The 27,454-nt window shown below is 56.2% G+C and overlaps 1 protein-coding gene across 5 annotated transcripts in view; it reads left to right on the top strand.

Annotated features, from left to right (window-relative positions):
• Window positions 1-3,404: 3,404 nt before the first annotated feature.
• Window positions 3,405-27,454, top strand: part of SLC6A9 (solute carrier family 6 member 9) — a 31,525-nt gene continuing 7,475 nt past the window's right edge. For 2 of the 5 annotated variants that reach the window (XM_047871747.1, XM_047871748.1), the window contains exons 1-5: window positions 3,405-3,576; window positions 9,018-9,134; window positions 20,976-21,132; window positions 21,743-21,874; window positions 22,272-22,542. In XM_047871747.1, coding sequence (XP_047727703.1) covers window positions 9,105-9,134; window positions 20,976-21,132; window positions 21,743-21,874; window positions 22,272-22,542 — 590 coding nt within the window. In that variant the 5' untranslated portion in view covers window positions 3,405-3,576; window positions 9,018-9,104. Of the gene's footprint in view, window positions 3,577-9,017; window positions 9,135-20,047; window positions 20,277-20,975; window positions 21,133-21,742; window positions 21,875-22,271; window positions 22,543-27,454 lie in introns of those variants that run through there. The other 3 variants (XM_047871750.1, XM_047871752.1, XM_047871751.1) reach the window with 3 other exon arrangements.

Raw genomic sequence — 27,454 nt, forward strand, 5'->3', positions numbered from 1 at the left:
TCTGTGGGTATTGGGTACCTGGGTTCTGGGTATTGAGAATTGTGGGCTTTGGATTCTCTAGAGTGTTAGGAGCTCTGGCACCCTTGGCACTGGGAATTCTGGATTTGGGGAGCTCTAAGGTGTTTCAGAATCCGGGCTTTGCATGCTCTGGACATTGGGGCTACCCCCAGACAGGGCCAAAGCCATTGTTTCCACTCTATAGGCCTAGTTTTACCTGGAGCTGCCAAGATCCAGTCTGGCACCCTGCTCTGAGCCCCATGATTGACTCCTGCTGCCTCCATGGACGGGAGCCAAAAATAGCACAACAGAATGGTCTGAGGGACACATGGAACCCCACAGACATCTCCTGGATCAGGAACCAATTTAACCTAGTCCCTTGCATTGGGGCAGGGCAGGGAAGGTGCCAGGCACTGACCACTGGGCTCCAAGTTCAAGGGAGAAAGAATCTGAGAACAGAGCCCAGGCAAGCCACTCCCAGCAAAGCTTCCCGGTTCCTGAGGCTGGGACTCCAAGGAGGTGGAGACCAATGGTCAGGCCAGGCTGCAACTCAAACGGTGTCCACCCTCCTCCAATGTCTCAGCAGGGCCCCTCTGCACCCCTCCACCAAGTGCCTAATGCCACCAGCTCCTTCAGTGCCCTCCAGAAGTGGCCCAAGTTTGGCCTTATCCCTATTGCCACAGACATATATCTAAGCCAACTCTGTGTGTCCCAACACAGGCCTTGATCCTATAGGCTGACGACAACAAAGGAGGAAACCAGCCAGCTCTGGGGGATCTGACGCTGGGTTCAGCCTGCGCAGGAAATAGCACAGTAACTAGAAGCTTGGGAGACACACCTTAGCCCACAGTGGGTGGGGCACAGCCAGCTGCCTGCCCTCTTGCTGCCCTGCCCCAGGAAGAAGCAGGTCAGCAGGTCATCTGACCCCATCGTCCTCCTGTGTGTCCTAAGCCTGATCCCCCTATTCTCCATGGCCCAGGCTAGCCATGGTCTTCCCACCCTGTGGGCCAGCTGCCCAGGGCCAGCAGCTCACAGCCAGGGATGAAGGCCATCCAAGTTCTGACCTGGGCTGGGCCCAGACCTGCCTCCCTTGGGGCCTCATTCTAGTTGGGGAAAAAAAAAAAAAAAAAGCTGCTCTTGTCCCTGTCTCATGGAGCCAGCTTTTCAAACCAAAATCTTTCTCAAGTTTCTCCTTGGGTCTCAACTAACTGTATGGCTGCCTGAAGCCTTTTCTAGATCAAGGTGGTAAAATACATACATCCATGAATCTCTCTATATGAATACAAATGTATTTTGTGCTATGTCATCTCTGTCTAGCAAAACCCTCATGGGCAAATCTCCAACTTCCCCAAACACTCCAGGGAAAATCTCCCCGCCCCCCCCCGCCTCCCCCCCCCCGCCGACCCCACGGACTAAGGTGCTAAACTGTCTCCTTGCCCCTGGATTAATCTCAAACTATCTTCATAATGAGTCCTCAGAGAGCTGACCCTGAGCACCCCACCTTCCGCTGCCCCCAGCCCCAGGGCCTCAGGGCCTCCTGGGGGTCAGCTCTGAGTATCCCAAACATGCCTCCCTGCATACGAGTGCCTCAGTGTGAGGTAGGAATCCCCAGTGTTCGTGGACCATAATAATCATCAGAAACTTCACTTGGTGCCCCCTTCTTGTGCACCTTTGCCCTCAGTCCACTGCTTCAAGGAAGAAAGCCATCACACTGCTCTCTGACACACTTCCTTGTTCCCACTCCCTACCTGGGGACCTCTTCCTGCCTCCCCTGCGTGGTAGCCCTTTTTGACAAGCCTCAGGGGAGAGGGTGGGGGGGAGAAGCCAGAAACAGGATTTATGTCCTAGGCAGGAGAGTCGAGAAGGGCTTGGCTTAGATGTGCCCAATCCTTGGAGTTGGACACACACATACCACTGCACAGAGCAGTGCACATGGTCACTTCTCCACAAACACAAATCCCCCTACACAAATCCACAGGGTAAGGGGACACAGACACAACATACTGCCCAGGTGGAGATGCACTTGCATGTGTGTGTGTGCGTGCACGCACACACACACACACACACACACATACACAAGACACCTGCAATTCTCTCATAGGAGAATATAGCTCCCAAACATGCTATAACTCCTAGGTTTAGGAACAAAGTAAAAATGCAAATAATCTTATGATGAGATAAAGCATCTTCCCAGACTTGATGAGGTCTCCAATGTAAATAGATTGTAAATTCTGAACCTAGAGCCCTGGGGAAAGTTTGTGAAATGGACTGTGTATGGTCTGAGAGTGCTCCTGTCGGCAGAAGTGTCTGTGTCTGATACCTATTATCTTGCTCAGTGCCTCTGATTGTAAATTAATAAAGTGGAATCTCACTTGTGTGACTTTGGCGTGTGTGCATCAGCTTCTTGGAGGCTGACTGTCCCCAGGGAACAAATAAAACCAGCTTCCTGACCAGATAACAGTGAGGAACAGACTCAGGGCACAGAGGGGGTACTTTTGCTCCAGGCTGGGTCCCTTCAGAGTAGATGCCCCACTCAGGCTGGGGCAACACCTGTTCCTCTGACAACCAGTACTGACTGGTGACTCTCACAAGGTAAGGAAACTTTCCACCAACTGCCAGGCATTGCTGCCCAGACGCAGCCTGGAGCAAGGTGTTCTACATATAAGGACATGAATTACCTTAGGTTGTCCTCTCCATTTCACAGGGAAGGAAACTGAGGCTCAGCAGACTCCTTTTGGCAAAGTCTCCTTTATCGGGTATTGGAACCGAGGTCTGTCTTCCCAGGAAAGGAATAAGGGGCCCAGGTTGGTGTCTGCAACTCCCTAACAGAAGCAGCAGAATAGGGGTGACCAAACCAGTGGTCAAAGGAGGGTCCCTGGAGGAAGGATTACCCCTAGACCTCCAGTTCTAAGGATTAGGACCCAGGCCTTACCCAGCTGTGCCCACAGTCCCTAGGGGCACCGCTCCAAAGGGAATGGAATTTGCTCTGATTTCTCCCTGGGGGCAACGCAGGCGCAGAAGACCAGGGGCCTGGAGGGCCAACTCCAGCTCCAGCCCCCCAAAGTGCCCCAGGCCTTCTGGCTTCATTCCAGTCTAGCCAAAGGGGGCAACGACATCTGCTTCCTCCAAGGGCCCCAGCTGGAGGGCAGCAAGACAAGGGCGGAGAAGGGGGCTCCTTTGTGGAGCCCACTCCCAGGGGTTCCTGGGGATCAATCATCTGAAAGCTGGAGAGACTTGTAATTTTATTCCCTGGGAGGAGGAGCCTGAGAAGTCGGCCAGTGGGGTGGGGATGAAACGGGGGATGGGGGGGGAGCGGCCAGGGGAGCTGTTCAGGGAGGGGAGGGACTTGGCTAGGTCTCGCAAGCCTTCTCCACTCCAAACTTTCACCAAACTCTTGGCCCCCGCCTCCCCGAAACCAAAACACAACAAGCCCAGGAGGAGCCGCGAGCGGCGCGGCAGGGCGGGCGGACTCGCGGCGGTACTGAGCCTCGGGAGGCTGATGCAACTTTCCCTTTAAGAAAGCCACCTGGGCGCACCGCGGTGCGGACCCAGCACGCCTGGGCCGGGGGCTGCAGCATGGTAAGGGGGCTTGGGGAAGGGGGCGCTGCGGCCCGCGCCTCTGTCCGTCCTGCCGTCGGTCTGGGTTTGGTATCTCCGTGGGGCTAAGCCCCAGGACCAGCGAGCGTGAGTGTGTGTGTGTGTGTGTGTGAGATCGCGCTTGCATGCGGGCATCCGTGGTTAAGAGTGTGGGTGCACGCACGGGGATGTCTGTCTCGCCGCAAAGATCGGGGGTAGGTGCGCGCGTCTGGGTGTCACCGCTGTCGCCAAGGAGCTGAGGCGGGTGAGAACGGGGGGGGGGGGGCGCTCCCGAAGGGGGGGCGCTGCGTGCCGACGCCGGCTTGGTCGGGGGCGGCGGGCGCAGAGCTGTGCGGGTAGCGCCGGAACCAGAACGTGTCACGGTCCGTCTGGAGCGCCAGTGGGTTTGTGCGCCGGGGGCCTTCGGCGGCCGGGAACCGGCGGGCCGGGTCTGCGCCCCGCGTGCGGGCTGCCGCTCCATCTCCTCGAACTGCTGGCCGGCCTGGCTGCCTATCTGGTTCCTCCAGCCGGCCTGCCTCCCTATCTGCCCACCCACCCACCGGCCGGGTTAGGGTTCCCGCGCGCCCGCGGGTCCCGGGAAGACGCGCCAGGGGGTCCCGACGCCCTCGGGATCTTTGTCCGCGGCTCCTGGCCGCGGCTTTGGGAAGGCACTACGGCCGTGGAGTTATTTTGGGGCTGCTACTCCGGGGAAAATCCGCGCCCTCCCTACCCCAACCTTCATTCCGGGTGCGTGTGGGGCGGGCCCGGGCGGCCACAGGTGAGGGCAGGGGCCTAGGAGCCGGGGGCGCCCACCCTCAGCCGGTGCCCCGCACCCCGTAGCCACCGTGGGGCTGTGGAAGGCGGCGGGGACCGGGCGGGACGGGAAGGGGGGCTAGCCAGGAGGGCCGGGAGGGGCCGGAGCCGGCCTGGGGGCGGGGCAAGGGGGCGGGGACCTCGGCGCCCCGGTACTTTTCCACCGCTGGGGCCGGGGGCGGGGCCGCCGCCTCCACACCAGCTGAGAGGCCCACACGTGGCGGCTGATGTAACACCGCCCCCCAACACCTCGCACCAGGGTTGAATCGGACGCACCCCGCTTCGAGGAATCGGGGTGCTACGGGAGGTGCCGCAGCTCCAAAGGCGACCGCGCCCCTGCCTGCCGGCCCGGGGCCTCCTCGCTGTCTGCTGGCTGCTTCTTAAAGGAGCCGCGCCCCCTTTCGGGCCTGCTCTCCGTAGACCACGCCCCCTCCCTGGTCACTTTTAAAGGAGCCGCGTCCACAGCTCTCTGACAGCTCCAGCACAAAGCTTGGGACTATTTCTTTGCTGAAACAACCTTGATGCTTGGGCTGCTACAAAATAAAGGTTGGGGTGGAGGGGGCGTGAGGAATGGAAAAGGAAAGAAGGACCGGAGAAATCCAAAGTGAGGGAGCATCAGAAGGTTTGAGAATAGTGGGTGAGGGAACTGTGGAAGGGACCAATGGGCGGCACTGAGCATGCCCAAGTGTTTCCAAGGACCGCAGAGAAAACGCCCCCTTACTCGGCCTACACTGCGAGACTGCCGCGGTACCTGCTCTGTGCCCAGCCCTGAGGACACAGGAGAATCACACCTTTGCCCTGGAAGATCTCTCCAGCTCATGGGGAGCCAGATTTGGACCTAGTAACCGTGCCTCAACACTGCATGTGACGAGCGTGTTAATTAGATGTACACAGCGTGCTTTGGGAGTGCAGTGCAAAGGTGACTGCACCTGGAGGAGGAAGGAAGGCTTCTTGAACATAATGCTATTGGGACAGGTTTGAAGATGGGTAGGATATATACAGATGGAAATAGGGACAAGAATGCTTGAGGAAGACAGAGCCCCCTGAACAAACATGGAGACAAGAACCTTTGGGAAATGCTGAATAGTCCCACATGGTGGCAGGTGGCTGCATGCAGCCAACCTGGGCTCTAGGCAAAGCTAGAAGCCCTCCCTGGCTCCCACAGCCCCATCCACTCCCTCCATCACAGTGAACAGAGGTTATGCTTCCTCCTCCATTTTTCTCCTAAACTACGAGGTCCTTGAAGGCAGGGAAAGAGCCTGTCACCTTTCCAGTACCAGAGAGGACTCCCCAGCTGGCTCAGATGCACCCTTAGAATTGATTGACAGACAGCTTTAGCCCTGTTTGGGGAGAAGGAAATACTGAGCAGTGAGACCGTAAAGATAACCGGGTCCTGTGACTGCCCTCTTACCATCCACAGCTCACTGGCAACTCACACCCAGCTCACCCTCTGCCCACTCTAAACCTGCAGGGCCCCAGCACTCCTGTCCCTGGGCCTGACACTGGCTTCTTCCTGTTGCACCAGCAGAAACCAGCGACCCCCTCCTTGTCCCTCACCTCCTGTCCAATTCATCACCAAGTCCTACCAATGTTACCTTCTATATTTTCCCAGATCTGTGCACCTTTCCCTACCCCATCACCACTTTCCTAGTCCAAGCCCCCTCATACCTGGCCTGGCTGCTTCCTGACTGTCTTCTCTTCCACTAACCCCTCTCTCCAGTCCTTTCCCCACACTGTATCTAGGGCGATGTTTTCAAAATGCACATTCCACCGATTGCCCCTGCCAGGTGCAACTCTGCCTCAAAGCCTTTGATCACTGACATTGCTCTTGGGATAAAAACCAAAATCCAGGCCCCAAAGTCCCTGACCCTGCTTATCTGTCCACCTTTATCTTTGGCCACTTTCTCCCTGGCTATCTGAGTCCCAGCCTCAGGGTCTTTGCACGTATTATTTCATTTGCTTGACTCTCTCTTCCTTTTCTCTTCCTCACTATTGCCACTTTGCCTAAATAAGTTCCTCTGAAATAAGTTCCTTAAACATAAACATCACTTCCTCAGGAGAGCCCTCTGTGACTCTCAGCTGAGGCCAGGTCCCCCCTGCTGTAGACTCTCATAGAAGGATCTTTCTCCTTCACACCCTTTATCTCAGTGTGTGATTGCATTTGAGTCACAAGTTTCCCTCTTTCCCCCTAGCTTGTAAGATGCAGGAAGGCAGAGACCAATGAGTTCTTGCTGCCCAGCGCAGGTCGGGCCCAGAGCAAGCCTGAAATAAATATTTGTGGAATAAATGAATTGAATTGTGGCCAGCCTTAAACGCCTGCTAAACAATCTAGGCCATATCCTGTTGGCTGTGGAGAACGATGGGAGGGAATCAAGGCTTTAGGGCTTTGGGAAGATTAATGGACGGGAGGGGAGGAAAATGTGGAGGACTTGTAGTAGAATCCAAAATTAAGCAGGGACTTCAGAACTTAACAAGGGAAGTATTACCAGACCCATCTTCCAGACTGAGAAAACTGAGGCTCAGAGAAGTTTAAGTAACTTGCTCAAAGTCACACACATGCTGAATGACAGAACCAGAATTCTAGCCCAGTTCTACCAGGTCTCAGTGCCCAAGCTCTTCATCACATGCTAAGCTAACTGCTTCCCAGTGATGGTCCATAAGCGGCAACGCTTCACACCCAACTCATTCTCCTGGAGACCAGTGCCAAGCAGACTTTTCGTCACCGATCTCTAAACACTGTGAGCACAGGGACCGTATTTGCAGTCAGTGCTTGGGGATAACCTGAGTGAGAATGCTCTGTAGCCTCAGTTCCTGGGCAGAGTGTCCTCAGTTTACTTACCTCACCAGGGGCCATACTAATTACCCGTCCATGAGGTGGCTCTTAATTATGCCATCGGCTATTTTTACTATCATTATTATTACTGTCATTATTATTCGTTGGCTGAAGAGGGACGGCTTTGGCGAAGTCAGACCTAGAGTTTAGGGCATGCGGTGAGTGAAGAAGACAAGGGTATGAGCTTCTAAGGGAGCATGCCCCTCCTTCTCCTCACAGCCCCCAGAAGGCCAGAGCCATGAGCAGCAGCCTCTTTAGGAGGACACTTTGAGAGGCAGAGAGAACAGCCTGGGTTACTGACAAAAGGGAGATGGTTACAAGTCACAACTGCACCTGCCCCTGCCTCGGGGAGAGGGCTGTATAGGACACTGAGTGGCCAGGGCAAGGTCCTAAGGAAGCCAATGCTTGGTTTTCACAGGCAAGGAATTTCTTCCTCGTCTCTTCTGGCCTTCCAAAAACTTCCTGGGCCTGTAGGAGAGAGGTGGCCCTTGACAGGTGGCCGTGGGTGGGGCTGAGTGGCACAGAACGGCCTTTGGAGTAGAGTCTGCTCCCTGGGAGGGTAAAGAAGGGGCCAGAACCTGAGCCCGGTCCCTCCTGAGACCCGACCCTATAGAGGTTGAACCTCCTTGTCCACCTGACCCAGGGGTTTCTTCCCATGAGAGAATTCTTTGAGGCTCCCTAAAGGTTGATTCCTCTCCTGAGGTCTGTCAAAAACTACCTCCTATTCCATCTGTGTTTGACATTAAGCCTGTATGCACCGGCACAGCCGTGTGGCCACTCCTTCCATTGGTCTGCTGCCTCCTCCAGCTTGTCAGCCCCACATTGCCTGTCAGATGTTTCCTACAAGGTCTCTGGCTGAGCTGGACCATCACCCCAGTACGTCAGCCTTACCCATCGCCCTTCAATTCAGTTCAACCAAGACGTCCTGCAAGCGAGCACTGGGCTGGGTGCTGACACAGGAGGTAAATGAAGCACAGACCCAGCCCTCGGGGGAATTCACAGACTCATGGTTGATGGACATAAGCAAATAAGTCTAATATGAGTTGATAAGGACACTAGTAGAAATACGCTTAAAAAAGAAAGGGTGAAGCAATTTGTTCACTCTCGTTGGGGAAGGTGCCAGGGAAGGTTACAGAGAAGTGACATTTAAGCATGAATTTGCAGTATTTTCCCGGGTGAGCAGGAGGGAAGATGTTGCAGGCAGAGGACAGCCTGAGCGAGGGCAGGGAGATGTGCCTGCCCGTGGTGTGTTTGGTGTTTGCAGAGCTTATGGTCCAGGTTGGTGACATGGCAACATGCCCAGCTGCCCCAGAGCCCAAGCTGATTGGCACCAGGAGGAGGGAGGACTCTCCTGGCTGTCTGGCTGGGGTGAGGTTGGGGAGTTGTGTGCTGACTCCCCTTCAGGAGAAAGGTTGAAGCCATTCACATAGACGATGAAGGAATTGGACTCTGTCCCAGTTCTGTGTTCGTTTTTTTTTATCTTTTATAGAATTGGGCATCTGGAGAGTTAAAAATAGACCTTTGCCCATTGGGACGGGAAGCGTGGAGACCAAGGGATCCAGGGGAAGGGCTGGAAGAAGGGCTAGGAAGGAGCAGATCCAGGGTCATCCAGAAAGAAACGAGGCGGGAAATGGCCTGGCAGAGGGTGGGCCAGCCTGGGAGCGAAGTGAGGGCCTGCCAGCTGGTGGTCTGGGCCCTGCTCTACCTGTCCTGGAGAACCCTGAGGGCCACCCCGTCCCGTGTCCTGCCCTCCCCTTCCTGGGCCAGGTTCCCACCCCACTCTCTGCTCTCTCCACAGCTCTTGAGGTCTGTGGTCTGAAAGGTGCTGGAAGCAGAGCCTGTGAGTGGGGTCCAGGACTCCAGAGCCCCCCAACCTGCTGCTGCCATGGTAGGAAAAGGTGCCAAAGGGATGCTGGTAAGTACAGGGACCAGACTGCAGGGAGGAAGGGGGTGCGTCGTGAGCACCGCCCCCTCTGGGACCTTCTGCCAGCTGCTTGCCATGACAGGAGGGCCTAGGAGGCTTCTTGGGGCCCTGAGTCTGGCACTGCTAAGGCTCCTGAGTACTGGGGCTATCTCAGGCCCCAAGCAGGCAGCCCCTTACCCAACGAGTTAGATGGTGGTGGGGCTCTGAGCCTGTAATAGGGCAGATTCTGCCACAGAGCCCACAAAGGCATGTCAGGAGGCAGGAGCACACTCCCAGTCCTCATCACCAGAGATGCTCTGGAGAGCCTGCAGTCTGTCCTGGGCTGGGAGGACAGCGGGACACCCAGGACCGTCACATGGTTGGCTCCCCAGCACCCCACCCCAACCCTGTGCTCTGCCTGCCTCAGGGAATGTCCAGTATGAGCTGATCAAGGGGTCTTCAGACCCTGTCTGGCTTTTCTCTACTTCCCTGGTTCCTTCTCACTCTGAAAAGTAACAAAGAGCGTTTCATTTTGAATCCTCTTCTGAGGCCTCGGAAAATTTCCCTCTCCCCCTTCCCCAAGCCGTGCCCCCCTTCCTTTGCCCACTGCCTCAGAGCACAGGAGAGGAGGTAGTGAGATGCCTTGAGAAGCAGAGGGGCAAGGGCAGGGCCTGGTCAGGGCTAGAAGGAAGCAGACTCATTGATAGATGGAGCAGGTTGGCACTGGAAGCAGGAACTGGGGAAAGGATGTCAGATCCTATCCCAAGAGCAGTGGTTGGATTTCTTCTCTTGGGATCTTGCCTCGGGGACGGGCTAGACTGGGCAGCTGTCAGGGGAGGAAGCCAGTGATGAGTACAGCCCCTTCCCTTGGCACCTCTCTTGCCCGCATCAATTCCTTCTGTTGCTTTTCTCGTTCTGTTAAGAACTGATTGACCTAGGGTCTCTGCCAAGCTCCCCCCACCCCCTAAATAGGCTGTGTCTCTCATCAAAGATTTTTGGGACTCAGAGTACCTGGTCCAAAGGAATGGTCTGGGAGAAGGAGATGGGTGGTTTTTCCCCAAGGTAAGGACCTTCTATCTTGCCCTGTTCTGAGCTTCTAGCATTCAGCCCCTCAGACCTGCTCTGGCCTGACTCCTACCTGGTTGGAACAAGTCTGAATGAACTGGGCACGTGAAGGTATTCCTGAGCCAACCTGAACTCTGGGTGCTCAGAAACGGGCAGAGAGGGAAGCCTTATGACCTGAACATTTGCTAGAGATGGATGCTGTGATAGGACCAAAAATGGTCTCCCTTTCCCAGAGAAGTCTTGGAGTTGCCACGGGCCTGTTGTACATAGGACATGGGGTGTGGCTCTGTCCCATCCTACACGGAGGCTCTGAGCCCCATGAAACCTAAGAAGCCCTCTGAGTATTCCCTGGCTGCTCTTCCTTCTCTGGAGTGACCCTGAAAGGACTGTGGCAGGCAGGCAGCGGGACCCATGTGGGCCACATAGGGAGCATGAATCACAATGTCCCATAATCCCTGCCAGGAGCTGAGCTTCCCGGACTCTGGGCTCTGCCTGCCGGGCCAGCATGTCTGTGGAAGGGAGCGCTGCCTTGGGACGCCGTTCCCAGCCCCAGGATGTGCCTAAAGATAGCCGGGGCTTAGTTTCCTCCATGCCCTCTGCCCTTTGGCTTCTGCCCGCCACTGCTGCATTTGAGGCCCGTAACATCTGTCCCCTGGGCTCCACCCCCCCCCCCCCCACCACCACAGTGGTTGCTAGAGATTCTGTCCCTGCCTCTTTTTCAGTTCTGCTGATGACCTTGGGCTACTCTATTCTCTGGCCCCAGTTTGGAACTGGAGCCACCTCCTCCATTCAGTGCTCGTCTCTAGGATACAGGCTCTGAGGAGCGCCATCCCTCCTGGCTAACCTAGGCAGCTGAGCCAGGGCTTTATTAGGTGCCTGCGGTCCCCTAAAGGCAAATAGCTAAGGACGGTCCTTTCAGACGTGCCCTTCTCTGGATGCCATGGTAGGGCAGAAGAGAGGGCATTGAGGACCACGCATAGGAGCCGCTTGGACAGTCCCAGCCCCGTGACTTCTTTTACCACTTGTGCTCTGGTATGCAGGGAGCGGGTAGCTAGTCCCTGCCATGGGCTCCTCACTTCTGTCTGATTTGCCTCAGGTCTGGGTGTGAGGACATGGGTCCCCTCGGCTCCCTTCAGTCGGCAGATACCCTGTGTCATCCTTGGCGCTCCTGCCCCGCTCTTCATGTGGCAGGTGCTCTGTGGAGAAGCAAGCCCCTTCGCAGCACGTGCCCAGGCCCACATGCCTGCTGCACGTGTCCCTCCCCCGACTCCCAGCCCAGATGGTCTCTGCCAGGCCAGCTCAGCTGCCTCCCTCACGCCTCAGCAGCTCCTAGGACGGGGCCGTGCGAGAACCCAGCTGGCTAGGGTGCCTCCAAGCCTGGGAGCAGCTGGGATGCTTGGGGGCACCGGGGGGTGGATGGGGTGATACTTCCATGGAGACCTAGTGCCTCTGTACACATGTGGAGTGGAGCTGCCTGAGGCTCAGAGGACGGGGAGCTAGAGGAGAGGAGCCCAGGACAGGAGAGCCCCACACACACATGGCCTCACACCAAGGTCACAAGCTGGGCTGATTCTGTCCCCTCCCCTCTGCCCACTGCCCACTAACACAGAGTCTTGGGCAACAGAGGCCTTGGTGAGCCTCGCTGGCCTCTCCCCATGTCTTCGAGCACGCTGGTTGCTTCTGCCGCCGGGAAACCTTGTGATGAATAAGAACAGAGTCACCTGGGCTAGGGCCCCGGGTGCCAGAACGTCTAAATCATCCCAGAAGGCTTTGCAAGCACCGCTGGCCACCCGGGCTGCCCCGCCCTGACCTGTTCTGTTCCTCTCTGATATGAGGGTTTGTGCCCCTCTTATCTGCACCATCCATTGCAAGGCCCAGGCACACAGCGGGTGCTCCCCCGGCCCAAGGCCTGGCACGTGGCACGTGCTCAACTCGTCCAGGCTTGGCACACGCTGGGCACTCCCTCGGTATAGAGCCTGTCACACATTGGGCGCCATCTATCACAGTGCCAGGCGCACAGCAGGTGCTCCCCCATCTCAAGGCTGGGCATTCACTGGGTCCTCACCTGGCACAGAATTTGGCACACGAAGGATATGCTCATCTAGTGCGGAACATAGCACACGACAGGGGCTCACCGGCACCGGGCTGCCACAAAGCGGGTGCTCTCTTAACACAGACCTGACACTGTGTTCTCTTTTGGCCTCAGACGTTGTGCATAGTGGGCACTCTGCTAATAGGTCCTGGCACACGGAGCGCTTTCCAAACACCGGTCCTGGCATACGGTGGCTGCTTTGCTAGCATAGGGTTTGGCCCATAGTAGGTATTCTCCTAGCTCAGGGACTAGCACATAGTAGTGGGCACTCTCCTTATACGAGGCCTAACACAGAGGAGGGGCTCTCTTAGCTGGGACAATGACCCAGATGGTCACTGGTCTCTGAGCAATGACCCAGATGATCAACCAGGTGATTAGAGATGGGCAACGACTCATACCCAGTGAACTGGACGATATCTAGATCCAGAGGAAAAGGCCCAACAGTCCTCAGGCCTCCTCTCTGGACCTGAGACCCTACCCTCCCTTCCCCTTGGTCTCCTTCCCCTCCCCCTCCAGCTTCCCTGGAGCACACCTGCTCAGTCCTGTGCCCTCACCTCCCCTCACGCAGCTTCCCTGCAGCCCTCCCCCCACTCAGGCCTAGCTCAGCGGGACCTTCCCCCTGGAGTCACAGGGCACAACAAAGCAACTAGATTGCTCGCCCCTCTGGAGGCATGCCCACTCTTATTAAGAAAAGTCAGAGGCGGGGGCTGGGGGAGTCGGCCTCCCAAAGTGGGGCTGGAGCAGCTGGATCCCACTAATGAGGCCTCATTACGGCCAGGGCCCAGCTGGGCTGCTGCCGCCTCCTGTCCCCATGGCCAGAGCCAGAGAAAGCTGTCCAGCCAGGGCTGCCTGTTCTGGGCAGCCTGCCCAGGCCAGGGCAGCCGGAGCCCAGAGCCCACCCTGGGTGGAAGTGAGCATTTGGGCATCATGGGTGACTGGGTCTTCCTGAAGCCAGTGGCCCAGCCAGCGCCTTGGCCCACAGTCTGCGCCCGCAGGAAGTCAGCAGAGCGTGTCTGGGGACCTGGCTGCGTGAGGCTGGCCCAGTGAGAGGCTGAGTCGGTGGGGTCTCAGGCCATTCTTAGGGGACTTGCTTGAGCCGAGGCTGGTCTCCACCTCCCCCACCAAGATGTATGTAATAATGTGTCTACATCAAGGCATTTGCGGGGGGTGGAGGGGAGATTAAATGAATTAATATATATAAAGTGTTGAGGACAGTGGCTCATAGTAAGCGCTGAATATGTACCATCTCTTCCTATTATTGCTAATACTCACTAGATTCGATGATGGGTGGACATTATCCCTATTGCAGAGATGAGGAAACTAAGACTAGACATGTTAGTGACTTGCCTAAGGCTGTATATGGTGAGAAACTGGCAGCGCGGCGGTTTGAACCAGGCCTATCTGACTCTAAAGCCTGCGCCCTTTAAAAAAAAAAATCCATCCTGCCGTGTTCCCTTTGGCGTCACCACACTTACCAAACTAACAGAAAAGCTGGCTGTTCTTTACATTAGAATCCATGCACGCTTCCATTTGGTGGATGCTTACCAAGATCCTTCCTTCTGCCAACCTATCAATTTCCGAGGACAGGTGCACCTTCCCGGGACCAGAATACTCATGCCCGCCTTCCTGACTGCTGGTTTGTGGTATCTCAGCATCAGCTGGAGACTGACTAGCGAGTGTGGCCCCAGAGAAGTGGGACTGGATGGGTCTGAGTGACCCCTCGCCCCGGTTACGGTGACACCTGCTGGTCTGTACCCAGCCCACACAGCACATACTCCAGAGCAACGTCTGGGGTTCTGGGCAGTGCAGTGCAAATCTCCAAGGAGTCTGTTGCGTGGCTCCGCCTTTGTCTGAACTCTGTGGTGACCACTCTCTTGGCTAGCGCCAACTTTCTTAGGGCAAGTGACAGTGCAGGCCCGAGCTTTCTTGCATGGCCAGTCACATTCTCAATCATCTTGGCTGGTTGAGAGTCTCTAACTCTTGTGGGGGAACAGCTCCAGGGCCCAACACCCACCCCCCCCCCCCCAGCCCACACCACTCTATGAAGTCTAAGCTGCTTTGGTAGTGCCTGTGGACGATGCCCCCTTCTTCCTGCCCTTTAACATGTCTAGTGCCCAATGACACCCAACCACCCTACCAGGAGCCCACCAAGTGCCAGGCCTGGGAGCTCAGAAGCGTCTAGGCCCTGAGGCCGCTCACTGTCTTCCGCGCTCGCTCTGCCTCACTCTGTGGTTGTGAGTATGTGAGTGTATGTTTTGTTCCAATAACTTGCTGGGAACAAGGGGAAAACACAACAAACCCCATGCCTCACTCTAGCTCTGGAGCACCCGCGCCGGGCTGCATGGGGACTGGCCGGAGGGGGAGGGCCAGCGGAGGGGGTAGGCAGAGCTTGGGGAGGAGATGAGGTGAAAGTAATTGACGCTGCCCAGCCGGCAGTGGGAGAGGCAGGGGATGCGTCAGTGTCGCCTGGAGCTGGCAGAGGTGTGAATGAGCAGCAGAGACACGCGCACTCCGCTCTGAGTGCTCATCCTGGGATGGCCTCGGCTCGTGGACCTGTGGCCCCCTCCTCCCCAGAACAGGTCAGTCACCTCCCAGAGGTTGAGCCCCCTCCGTGGAGCCAGGCGGTCTGGGAGGCTGGGCTGGGGGTGGGGAGAGGGGCTGAGTGGTCTGTGCCAGGGAGGGGCAGGCACAGCCAGCCAGCGAGACAGACACCGGCAAAAGTGACCCAGAAAGTTGCAACTGTGCAAAGGAGTGCAGGAAGAGTTAGCTATGTGGTGGGGGCATGGGGGAGGAGAGTGGGGGTGTGAGGGCTCCCCCAGCCCAAGGACCTGCTGAGAATCTGCTCTGTGTATCAAAGCTGCATTGTCCTAGCTCCCGGGGAGACGGGCCGGAGGTGCCCAGGAATTGTACTAATCAATACAGCCCCATTGTCCATGCCACGGCAGTTACTCCTATGGGGAGAGTGAGTGAGGGGGCAGGGGACGTGGTACATGGACTCAGCAGTGAGGGTGGGGGAAGAGGATGGGATGGGAGGCTCAGCTGGGAGGCAAGAGACCCCAGAGAACGTTCACAGTGTCCACGGCAAGCGCCTGGGTGGGCATCAGTGTGGCCTCATCCCTAGAAGCTGGGGATGGGCAATGATGTCAGGGGCAGTGGGGCTGATGGCAGCGAGGGTTTGGGGATGGAGAAAGCCATCCTCCCCACCCTGTAGAGCATCCTGACTTGACCTTCAGAAGGCCAGAGAAGGAATGTCCTCTGGGGAGACATGGGTTGGGTTTGGGAGAAGCTTTATGCAGGGCTGCCCTCAAACCTGAGAACTGCCAGAGTCACAAACCAAAGCTACTTCCCAGAGTGCCAGCCTGCTGCCAACCGACTGGGGTAGAGGCTGCCCACAGCTGCTGCAGTGTGAGACAGGGCTGCTGGGCTTCTCCAGGGCAGGGGCAGGGCCCACCCAGTATTCCCCTTCGCTGCTCCCCAGGGCCTGGAGCGAAGCCGGGCATGCCTGGGGGTGCATCTCCTGTCTGCTCTAAACAATGTCGGCAGGTCTGTCTCCACCAATGAGGGCTCTGGACGAAACAGCACGGGGCATGCCTTTGGTTCTCTCACCTGCTTGAAGGCTTGGACTCCTAACAGGTGCCCAGAGCTTGCTCTCAAGTTTTCCTTGGGGCAGGAGGCACAAACAGCCCCTGGGTACTGCTCGGGACTAGGGTGGATTTTCCCATGGTCCTGCTTCTTCACCTCTGGCCCCGGACTCTTTCCCATATCTGGATAAGCCAGGCCAGATGAAGGGTGCTACCTAAGGGCCAGCCTGGCTCCTGGATTGATGGGAGATAACTTGGGGGGGGGGGCAAGAATCTAGGGGGGCAAGGAGGTCGTGAGGTCTTCTAAGGCAGCCACAGTTTACTGTAATGGCTATTCTGCCTGAATTCCCCGCTGGGGCTCAGAGAAAGTTGCCAGTGATCTGGATTTGGCTCAAGGTCAGTCTGGGATGTGGGGTCTTGTCTGTCCTCCTCCATAAAGTTTGTCTTGGATGGGACTTCATCCCATGAGCAAACCCTGGGGCTGCAGAGTCCTGAACAAGAGGCCTGCTGGATCCCAGCGGGGCCCGCCCAGCCAGGGCAGCTCCAGGATTCTTTAGTGTCCACGGAGAGCAGGAGGAGGGAGCTCACAATTCACAAAAATATCCAGGGGACACTGATCTGGGAAGGCGGGAGTGAGGAGCCAGAGGAGAGCCACAGCCCAGGGTAGAAGTCTGGGCTGTCTCTAAGACTGTGCGTGACGAAAGGAGGAGGTACATCCAGTGGTGGTGGTTACCTCTGGGGGTGGGCTTTGCAGCTCTGTTTCGTTTTTACTCTTTGCTGTAGGTTCCTTTTTTCTTTTCTTTCTTTCTTCTTTCTTTCTTTTTTTTTTTTTTTTTTTTTTTTTGGTGCTAAGCTTGTAATGCTTTTATAATTAGAAGAAAAACAATAACATTTAAAAAAGTCATTTAGAAAGTTAGTGGGAACTGATGGAAGATATAGGAGAGAGTCAGAAATAGGAATATTCCAGGCAAGGCAGAATCACAGAAATTAATAGATCTATTGAGGTTGTCTAGTCTGTCCACTGATTTCGTAGTTAGTGAAGGACGCTGAGTTGCAGGGAGTGGAAATGACCTGCCCAGAGTCACTGGGAGAGCAGGCTCTAGAATGCTGGGGTTCTCACTGCCCCGCGCAGGGTCCTGCCCTGCCAAGCCCAAGACATAGAGAGGAGATCAAGATTCCTCTCGAACACTAGGGGTGTTCCAAGTTCCAAGAGTTTGTCTAGAGCAGGAATAAGCCAGGCACTGGGCTACGTAAAGGATTTATGTAAGTGATTGCTCGGAATGGCTCATCTGGCTAGCCAGGCACAGGGGTGGGAGGTCACAAGTCCTTGTGCGGGACTGGACACTGCTGCCTTAAGGACTGCTCCTAAGGGGAAGGGGCATCTGAGGGTCTTATGCGCGTTGTACGGTGGACAACGTGGAGGATGATCATCCAGCTCACTGCACTCAACCATGGAAAGAAAGCTCCAAAGCCTGCATTCTGCCCAACTTGGGGGAGTTCAGGCACAGGGCAGGGCTGTCCATATCCTAGAGACCACCATCAGGCCCACGGCCATGGAGTCAGAGGTGAGGGTGGGGGCTATCCAGGGAGTCTGGGGAAGAAGCACCAGGCCACCATGGCTTAATTCACCACCGAGGTGTGAGCAGGGGAGGAAGAGAGAGCAGCGAGGGGCAGACAGTGAAAGATGGGTGATGGGCAGGAGAAACCTGGAGCCCAGCCGGTCGGCAGGGCTAAGCTGGGTTAGGCAGAAAGACTGCCAGTCTGGGTGAAACCATGAGCACCAAAGGATTCTTTCGTGGGCACCTCCAGGCCGACGTCCACTGCAGGGACAGTACTCATCAGTGACACAGGTGTCCACCCGGCAGATGGAGAAAATGAGAGGCATAGGATAGGGAAGATTATGCAAGGAGAACAAAATCCAGGCAGCACTGGGAAAGGCTCACCAGCCATGGGCTTTGCTGCCCAGGAAGGAAGTGACAGAGAGTCCCCAGAGGAGAACAGAGAAGGGAACTGGAACCCCCAGAAGCCTCGAAGAGCACTTTGGAGATCCTTTCTTCCAGTGTACTTGGAGAAAGGTAGGCTTGCTCTATCCTCTGCAGAGAGCCAAGCCCTCCCCAGCCAAGTCGCCTGAGCAGAGCTCGTGCTGGAATTGAAGTCCTGGCCATGGGGAGGCTCCCACAGTGACCTCCCAGCCACAGCTCCAGGAGGCGGCCCCACAGTGCTGAGATGCAGGGCTGGGGAGCGGGAGCTGTGCTGCTTCTGCCGGGCGCTTCTCACACTGCTTGCAGGGTGTCACTGACCTCCAGCTCTCTCTGCACTGCAGACCCCTAGTGCTGCCGGGAACTTCCACTAGAGCCCCATCCCCAGCTCCCCCGTCCCAGGCCTCTGTTCCAGGCCTCCTGCCTCCCCTCCCCGAGTTGTGGGCTGTGGCCAGCAGGGCTGAAGTGGTTAGCGCAAGGCCCAGTGGTATGCTGCTCATTAACTGAGCAGTGCTGGCTCCCGAGGGCTCAGCCAAGCGGCTGCCTGTGGCACGTGGCTGGGGGCATCACCACCCTTGCTGTCCCCCTCGATGCCAGGGAAGGAGCAGACCCCAGAACCCCAAGTCTGGTCCTGTTGCGCTTGGTTGCGGGGGTGAGGGGTGGGGGTGGGCGGGGGCGGGTGGCTGGGGCCAGGAGAGAGGCCCCAGGCTACAAGACTTTGGTCTCGGCAACGGGCCTTGACTCTGCCCTGCCCATGAAACCATCCTGGACCCTCGAGTGTCTCTTTTACAGCTGTAACCACTGCTTCGTGACCCCACCCATGTACTCTGCAGCTGCCACAGTCTCCCATTGTGCCCCTAAGTAAACAAGCTTTGGACAGAATAAAACTGTTATTGTAGGGTCAACATATAGGAGCCCTATTTGACCGGGATTTGTTTGGGAATGCATAAACTGTCCCCAAGCAGGCCTCCCAGCCTCTGAAAAAATGCCCCCTTGGACTGTGCAGAATTGCTAGGCCTGTCCCAAAGAAGGCCCTAGGAGGTGATAACAGCCTTAGGCGAGATTCAGTAGGGGCCGGTCCCAGAGGGCACGCTCAGGCTGTGAGCCACCCTCTCCCAGAGCCAGACTGGCCTTCAGGCCCCTTCATCAGGGAAGCCTTCCTGACTTCACCCTACTTGCCCCTCACCTGGCCTCCTTCCATATTCCTGACTTGAGAACTTCCACTCTGTGGTCACCTTGTGGCTGCATATGAAAATCACCTATTTGTTTATTTCATTGATGGCTTGCTTCCCCACTAGACTTTGAGCTCCGAGTGTGTAGGGGTGTCTGTTTAGTTCACTGCTGGATTCCCAATGCCTGGCACAGGGCCTGGCACACAGTAGGTGTTAGTAAATCTCCATGGTTGCGTGAATGAATGTATGTAGACTCTTTCAGCCTGTCCATTTGCTCCGGGTGCTCCTTGAAGGGGACCCTGGTTCCTGGTGCTGTGTCCCCAGACCTCCCTGGAGGGTGTGAAGGTCAGTGTCTCCTCCAGGGGCAATGCTTGATTGCGTGTGCAGGACAGTTGATCCACAAGGGTGTCTCTGCCGTGGTGCCCGTGGCATGCAAGCCAAAATCTGCCCACCATGGGAACAAGGGGTGCTTGGCTGGGACCTCCACTGGCCTCTGGTGCCTCCTGTGCCTGCATTCCCAAATGGGCCTTTCTGGAAAGCACACAGGTCCCAATGAAGCCGTTCCTTCCCTCTGCATTTGTGGGTCAGTGTCAGGATCCGACAGCATTTCAAAGCACCAGACCTCTTTGTTTATTGGCCAGTGTGACTGTTGTCCTTGAATATGTCTCTTTCAAGCTGAGGGTCAGTGTCACTTCAGCAACATCCCTCAGAAGCCATGCTGCTCTGTCTCTGATCCTGGTGTCCTCCTGGGACTCCTATCTGTTTCTCTCAAGAGAATAGCCCATCTCTGAGAGGCTCTCTCTGTCACTCAAGGACTGTGCCTCTCTGTTGGTGATTCTCAGGGTCCCTGTCTCCTAGTGAGACCCCCCCCTGACCTCTAGGCTCTTGCTCAAGGTGGCTTGATTTCCTGTTCACCCTGGGAGGGGGTGGAAGGGGCGTGGCATGGGAAGGGGTGCATTTACACTTATAAAGGGACTTGCTGAGCCAGTTCCAATAGTACGGTTGGGGTTTAAAACGGGCTGTCCTCAGTGGGGCCTCAGGCCACCCAGCCCAGCCCTGCAGCTCTCCAGGAAGGCCTGACTTCCTTTCCTTGGGGCAAATCCCCTCATCAGCCCTTCCTGGCCAGCCCCCTTCTCTCAGCTCCGAGACCTTTTTCCGGAGTCCCTCCCTCTGTTTCCCCTAGCAGAATCTGTCCTCCAAGTCTGGCGTGGTGCCTACAACTCTGGTCTCCTCCCCCAGCTCATGGCCAGCACCACCCAGCCCAGGTCAGCTTCCCCAGGGCCCTCTCCCCAGCCACGGGCGATATAGATGGCTCCCCTGGGCCCTCCCACCCAGAGTCCCAGAACGCCCTCCCCAAGTCTGGCCCTGCTCACTTGCTCCTCCAACCCCCACCTCACAGCCCTGCCCACCCTGTGCCCCCAGGAAAGCGCCTTCAGCTGGGGGGAAGGGGTCGGGCATCCCCTCCCCCGCACCGCCTGCCCATGGGCAGCGTGCTCAGCCTGGTGATGTGGTAGCGGCGGGTGGGGGGGGCTGTCTGGACACAGGCCCCTTTGTGCCCAGCCCGACTTGGCTGCTTGGTATGAGGCTCAGCTGCTCCCAGATCCTCACCCAGAGGGGAGAGGGGAGGCTTTGGAGGGGCTGGGGCTGGGGGGCTCTGGACTCGAGCGCCCTCTCAGCGTCCCACCTCTCGGATGTTGGCAGTCGCTCCCCAGGTGGGCTGGTGCTCCTGGCACGGGGTGCTGGGGGGCTGGTGAGGGAGGCCCTGCTTGGCACCCTCTGGCAGCCACTCCTCCCTTCTCCCCTTCTCTGCCAGGCCTGCCAGCAGCTCCTGCCAGCAGAGGGGAAGCCCAGGGTGGGGGTGGGGGCTTGGAGGGTCCATGGTGTCCCCGCTGGGAGAGGCCCAGAGGGTCAGGCACGGGAGCACAAATGCCTTTCTGATGGTAGCTTCTCTCCTGTCCCCACAGAATGGTGCTGTGCCCAGCGAGGCCACCAAGAGGGACCAGAACCTCAAACGGGGCAACTGGGGCAACCAGATCGAGTTTGTACTGACGAGCGTGGGCTATGCCGTGGGCCTGGGCAATGTCTGGCGCTTCCCATACCTCTGCTATCGCAACGGGGGAGGTACCCAGCGGGCACAGGGCAGGGACCACCCACTTGGATAGAGCCTACCCACCAGGGCGCGGGCTACCCCCTCCCTGGCACAGACCCCACTCCAGACAGGCTGGCCTCTGGCCTCTGGCTCTCCTCTCCTTCGCCCCCATCCCTGGCTTAGGTACCCTTTACTAAGGCACAGACCACCACCCCCTGACCCTGGCTATCTGCTGTTTGGGCCAGACCCTGCTAGCCTGCTCCCTCGGGGCGAGGAGCCCTGGAGAAAGGCACCCCAACCTCCCAAGTTTCCCAGTCTTATACCCCCTGTGTTTCAACAACCCCCTAAATGGTTCAGGGAATTTGAGGATCCCAGTGACTTATGTTTGTGAAATTGCTTGGTTAAGCCATCAAAGCCCCCCCTCACATGATGGCTCTGGGGCCAGGATTCTGCTCAGGAAGCCTCTGTCAAATTCAAAGACAGGCCATAGGTAGGATACCTCGGACCCAGGCTCCTGCTCAATGCGTGGCTCACCCTCCTCAGGTCTCAGCCAAACGCAAAGGTTTTGCTGTTGGGTTCTTGGCAGGTAGAGGGTGGGACCCCCCAGGCCCACCCTGAGCCCGCCCTTTCCCTGCCTGCCAGGCGCCTTCATGTTCCCCTACTTCATCATGCTGATATTCTGCGGGATCCCTCTCTTCTTCATGGAGCTTTCCTTCGGCCAGTTTGCAAGTCAGGGCTGCCTGGGGGTCTGGAGGATCAGCCCCATGTTCAAAGGTGAGGCCCGGGTGGGGTGCACACACACACACACACACACACACACACACTCACATGCACGTGTGCACACGCACACACACACGGGCTTCTGGGGGCCTACTCACCCATCTGTACAAACACTGCCAACCCCCACGGAGCCCTGGTGCTGACCCCAAGCCCTACATCAATGGCCAAGGCCGTGGGTGCATGCTGGGATCCATGTTTACTCGGCCTCCACCCTCCCCTCCCACCACGTGTATACACAAAGCCCCTTTGCCCCCCAGCTTGCCCCGGCCGAGGCCTTGACCTGTCCCTTCTGTGGCCCTCCATAACAGCCCGCCTCTTAAGCGCTTCGAAATTAACCTGGCCTCCTTCAGCTAGATGTGTGAGGCTGCTTCCATTCCTTCCCCTCTTCCAGGTGTGGGCTACGGCATGATGGTGGTATCGACGTATATTGGCATCTACTACAACGTGGTCATCTGCATTGCCTTCTACTACTTCTTCTCATCCATGACGCACGTGCTGCCCTGGGCCTACTGCAGTAACCCCTGGAACACGCCCGACTGTGCCGGAGTGCTGGACGCCTCCAACCTCACCAACGGCTCCCGGCCTGCCGCCCTGCCCGGCAACCTTTCCCACCTGCTCAACCACTCCCTTCAGAGGACCAGCCCCAGCGAGGAGTACTGGAGGTGAGGCCCCACTGGGCCTGGGCCGGGGGGGGGGGGGGACCCCTGGTGCCAAGCCTCATCCCTCCCTCCCACCGTCGGGCAACTTCCTGCAGACTAGGTAGGATGCCGGGAACACAGCACGGTAGAGGCGCATGAAGAGGTAGAAGGAGTTTACAGACTAGTTCAGGAGAAGAGGCTGACACCCCAGAGGGTGATGGAAGGCAGGATGTTGAAGTGAGAGTCCTTACAAAGTGCAGTGAGGGAGGCTCGGCGGTCAGGCAAGTCCGCAGAGGAGAGTCAGGGGGAGGGGGGGTGGCTTCCTGGTAAGAACGGCATAGCAAAGGCGCTAGATCCCAGATGAGCAGAGGCTGGACCTGAGACCTAGGGGAAGCTGTTCTGATGTAACAGGTGTGTGGAAAACCCATGGACCATAAAGGGGACTGGCAGGGCCACCAGCCTTCTTCGAGAATGTATGTGAATTAAGCTTAGACGTACTGCTGCAGAGCAAGGAGAGACAGCCATAGGGCTCTCCTGACCCCAGGGCTGTCTTCATCAAGCTGTGCATAGGAAAGACAGCCTGGCACTCCTGTGCTCTGTGGTGACAGAGACTGGAGTCTTGGGGCTGGCTGCAGGGAAGCTGTTGCTGGAGGTGTTCTGTCACACCTCGTCCCATCAGGGTGGTTGTGAGGGCACAGTAAGATGTCCTAAAGAAAATTCCCCATGTCCTTGTGGGAAACCCATGGGAAGAGAGTGTTGGGGGCGTATGGGTAGGCCATGTTAATTCATTCACATTTTCGTGGTCTGCTCTGCCAGGCCCTGTGTGCCCATGGGGTCTGAGTAGCCCAGAGTCCCTGCCCTGAGGAGTTCACAATCTAGGGGGGAGACAGGCAGCTAATCATATTAGGGCCAGGTACCTACATGCCGATACGCTCAGGGATGTGGTCGGGGACACAAAGGAGGTGGTCAGTTCTGAGGGGAGGGGGGCAAGAGGAAGTGGTCCGGAAGGCTTCCCAAGGAGGGAGGAGGGAGGTGTAGAAGGGATTGGGAGAGACACAGGCAGGTAAGCTGTGGCCAGGAGGTGGCAAGCTGGAGACAGGTGAGACAGAGTATTGAGACAGGAGAGGCCAGAGGCATCATAAGGCACAGGGCTTCCCATGCCGGGCCAAGGGTTTGAAGTTTCTCCGCCAACTGGTAGAGAGGCATAGGGGAGACGGCCAAGGCCCCAGGGAGACTTGCAGTCCTAGCAGGTCAATATCTTCTAAGCCTGGTCCCAGTGCTCAGACCCTGCAGGGCCCAGCTTCCCTGTGCCAGCCTCTGTGGTGCACCACAGCCATCCAAGGACAGCTAAGATGTCACTGCCCGCAGGGGCTCATGGTGTAGACCACAGAGCTGCTGCCTCCCGGTGAGAGGCAGGCAAAATTACCTCTGGGCAGACTCAGCCATTCGGTCGCTGGACAGATCAGTTTCTGAGCACCTAGTAGGTACCAGACACTGCACTCAGTAGGGAGACAGAATGAGGAGTAAGACACACAGATCCTGCCCTCATAGAGGTCACGTCTACTGAGAGAACTAAGCAAATAAGTGCCCAGTTAGGTATTCTACTACGTTTGAGGCATGGCGTGGACTGGACAACTTGATTTAGACTAGGGGGTGAACCTGGGAGGACAAAGCCCCGCCCACACCCATGGGACTGCTCCGCGGGGTGAGAAGCTCTCACCCCAGAGGCCATCTGCCAGGGATTCCCAGCTGGGTAGGGCCACCCAGGGCAAAGCTCTGGAGATTTTATCCAGTACAAGTAGAGGAGAATAGCCCTCAAAGAAAACTGGTCATGGGTGGGGCGCGGGTGCCCATTGGGTGGCCCATTGAACTCTCCTCAGGGCTGGAGCCAGGGCCGTCTGACTCGCCACTGTCCCAGACAGGACTTTCTCTGCAGGATGGCTCCCTGCTGCCCCCTCCTGGAGAGCCTGGAAACATGAGCCTTGAGAGGGCTGCCCAGGCTGGCTTCAGCAAGGGAAGTGAGGAGAGCAAACAACCGTATTTCCTGGGCACCTACTGCGTGCCGGGAGAATTATTTCATATAGTGTTATCCCTATTTTTCAGATTCAGAGACTGATGTTCAGAGGTTAAGGAACTAGGCAGCATTGCTGTGTCAGGATATGCATGTCCCGCTGTGCCTGGTGCCTGGTGTGAATTAGGCCAATGATACTCTGCAAGTGATCTCGGTCCACAGTCTCCAACACCCCTTTGGAAAGCTGTGGGATCGCATTTGAGCCCCACAACAACCTTGTTTGGTAGCTCGGGCAGGTAGGATAAAATATTCCCATTTTACAAGTGAGGAAAACAACTCAGAAGGATTAAGAGACTCCTCTGAAGCAAGAGAAGCTCAGAGGGCAGATTTCCGAACGCGGGTCTGCCTCTTGCTCACCCTCTGGCCCGTGATCTCCTCTCTCTCTTCGTCCCTTCCGTCTCATTTTACGGTCTTCTGCGTGCTGGTCTGACTCCAGCCTGTAGGCCCTGAGCTCACGGCCATGGCCTCGCCTCCAGAGCCTGTGGTGCACCCCTCTCCCGGTGTCTTCATGGCAGTTCTGGAGTCACACAGACCTCACTCAAATCGTGGCTCTGCCGCTCATCAGCTGTCTGGCCTTGGGAGATCAGCAAACCTCTCTCAGTCATAGCTATTCGTCCATTAAATGGGAGGAGTCACAACACCTACCTTGTCGTTATAAAGATGAAATGAGATAATGCGGCATAAATACCAAGAACAGTAATGGGTGTTCAGTAAGCCTGGTGACATCCACTGCTGGAGATGCAAAGAAATAGATTAGGGTGTTTTGTTTTCAAGGAGTTTATCATCAGGTTGGGGAAATTAATAAATAATGCAGAATGTGGGTCACCTGGGTGGCTCAGTCAGTCGGGCATCTGACTCTTGATTTCAGCTCAGGTCATGATCTCACAGTTTGTGGGATCAAACCCAATGTGAGGCTCTGCACTAACAGTGCTTAGCCTGCTTGGGATTCTCCCTCTCTCTCTCTCTCTCTCTCTCTGCCCCTCCCCCACTCTCTCTCTCTCAAAATAAAAAAAATAAACATTAAAAAACGATGCAGAATAATCCCAGGGCTGTTATGCATCAAGAGCGAACTTCTAAATATACTGGGTTCCAAAAGTTCTTAGGCGAATTGATCTCAAAACACATGGTCCCAAAACAAAACAAAAAAATAAATATGGTGCCATAAAAAGAAAGGCAGAATTCATTATTTAGTTTTTAGCCCCTAATATTGTAAATGCTGTGCCCTCGCAAATAATATAAATAATTAAAAATTAAACGCTACCAGTTTAACATATATAATCAGACAAAGTTAAAAAAAAAATCTTTGGAACAGGAAACGGTGCCTACTTTGAATGCTGTTGCTTGAAGTAAAGGAACTCTGGGTAATGGCAGAAGGACCCTGGGCTATTCTGGGGCAGAGCTTCCCAGCCGCAGGTGTTCTGAATAGGTGGGTGAGACCGGGGTAGCCTGGAGCCCCCAGTTGCCTTCAGCTTTGAGTGCCCTTGTCTGCTTACCCCAATGGCCCCAAAGTATTTTGTGTGTGTGCTATGAAGGAAAAAAGATTGGAAAGCACTGTTGAAGGGGCCCAGATGCCTCTTGGTAGTCCCACAGCCCCTGAACTTCTCCATCCCTTGGCCTTTGGTTCCCCCATCGACTAAGAGCCCAGAGAAGGTCAAAGGCAGGGCCTGGCTCTGATGCCTGTTCACCGTACCATCTCAGTGGTGGCAGTTGGGCAGGAGAGGGACGTGTTGGACAGCGCCCTTTCCTGGTCCTGGTGTGAAGGAAGGCCTCTAGGGAAGATGTGAGGCTAAGAAGAGGCCAAGCAAACAGCCTGGCAACATTGTCCCATGAAGGGACAGAATAACATCGCATGAGGTTTGAGAACTGATTTGGAAAAAAAAGTGAAAATAGCTGAGAATGATAGAGGACAGCCTATGAGCTATCCTGAGAGGTCCTAGCTGTAAGAGGGGAAAGAAGGGAGCCTGTGTTTCCCTAAACTTATCTACATATTATGCTATGTTGGCGTTATTATGCCCCTTTTGCAGATGAGGAAACTGAGGCTCAAGAACTTGTCTGTCACTCATCACTTCTAGCCTGCCTCCCTCCCCAGGTTCTCTCCTTTCTACCTCCTGGTCCATTGTACCACAGTGTTCACTCATCCATTCAACAAATATTTACTGAGTACTTCTCTGTTCCAGGCACTTTTCCAGGCACTGGGGGTACTAGGTACTCCTGCTTTCATAGAAGATGGATGACACACAAAATAAATAGATAAAATAAATAAGTTACAAAGAAAAAAAAAAAAGGAGACATGTGCTGTGGAGGAAAATATAACAAAGAAGTGGGTGAGGAGTGCTGGGCTGGGGCCAGGGTTGCAGTTTGAAGCAGGGTAGCCAGCAAAGGCCCCTTTGCAAAGAGGGTACCCTGAGTAAATACTTGAAGGAAATGCGGAGGGAGGAAGCCATGTTGGCAAACCCAGCTGCAGAATTTGTGGGGTCCAGTGTGAAATGAACATATGGGGCCCCATGTTCAAATGTATTAGGATTTCAAGATGCCAGTGGCAGAGCATTAAACCCAGCACAAAGCCTTCTCAGTATGGGGCCCCATACGACTGCATACCACGCACGTGTGTGAATGGATGTTTGAGGGAAAGAGCACACCAGACAGAAGAAACAGCACGTGCAAAGGCCCTGAGGGAGGGCATGCCTGGCATGATTAACGAACTGCGAGGAGCCCAGGGCAGCCAGTGCAGGGGAGTAGGGTGGGAAGACAGGCGATCAGAGAGATGGCAGGTAGGGGGCAGTAGGCCACTTAAGGCCTTACAGCCACTGTAAGGACTTAGGCTTTTCCACGGTGAGAGCTGGGAGCCCCTGCAAAGTTTTGAGT

The sequence above is a fragment of the Prionailurus viverrinus genome, chromosome C1, assembly GCF_022837055.1.
Source record: "Prionailurus viverrinus isolate Anna chromosome C1, UM_Priviv_1.0, whole genome shotgun sequence".
Classification (NCBI taxonomy): Eukaryota; Metazoa; Chordata; class Mammalia; order Carnivora; family Felidae; genus Prionailurus; species Prionailurus viverrinus.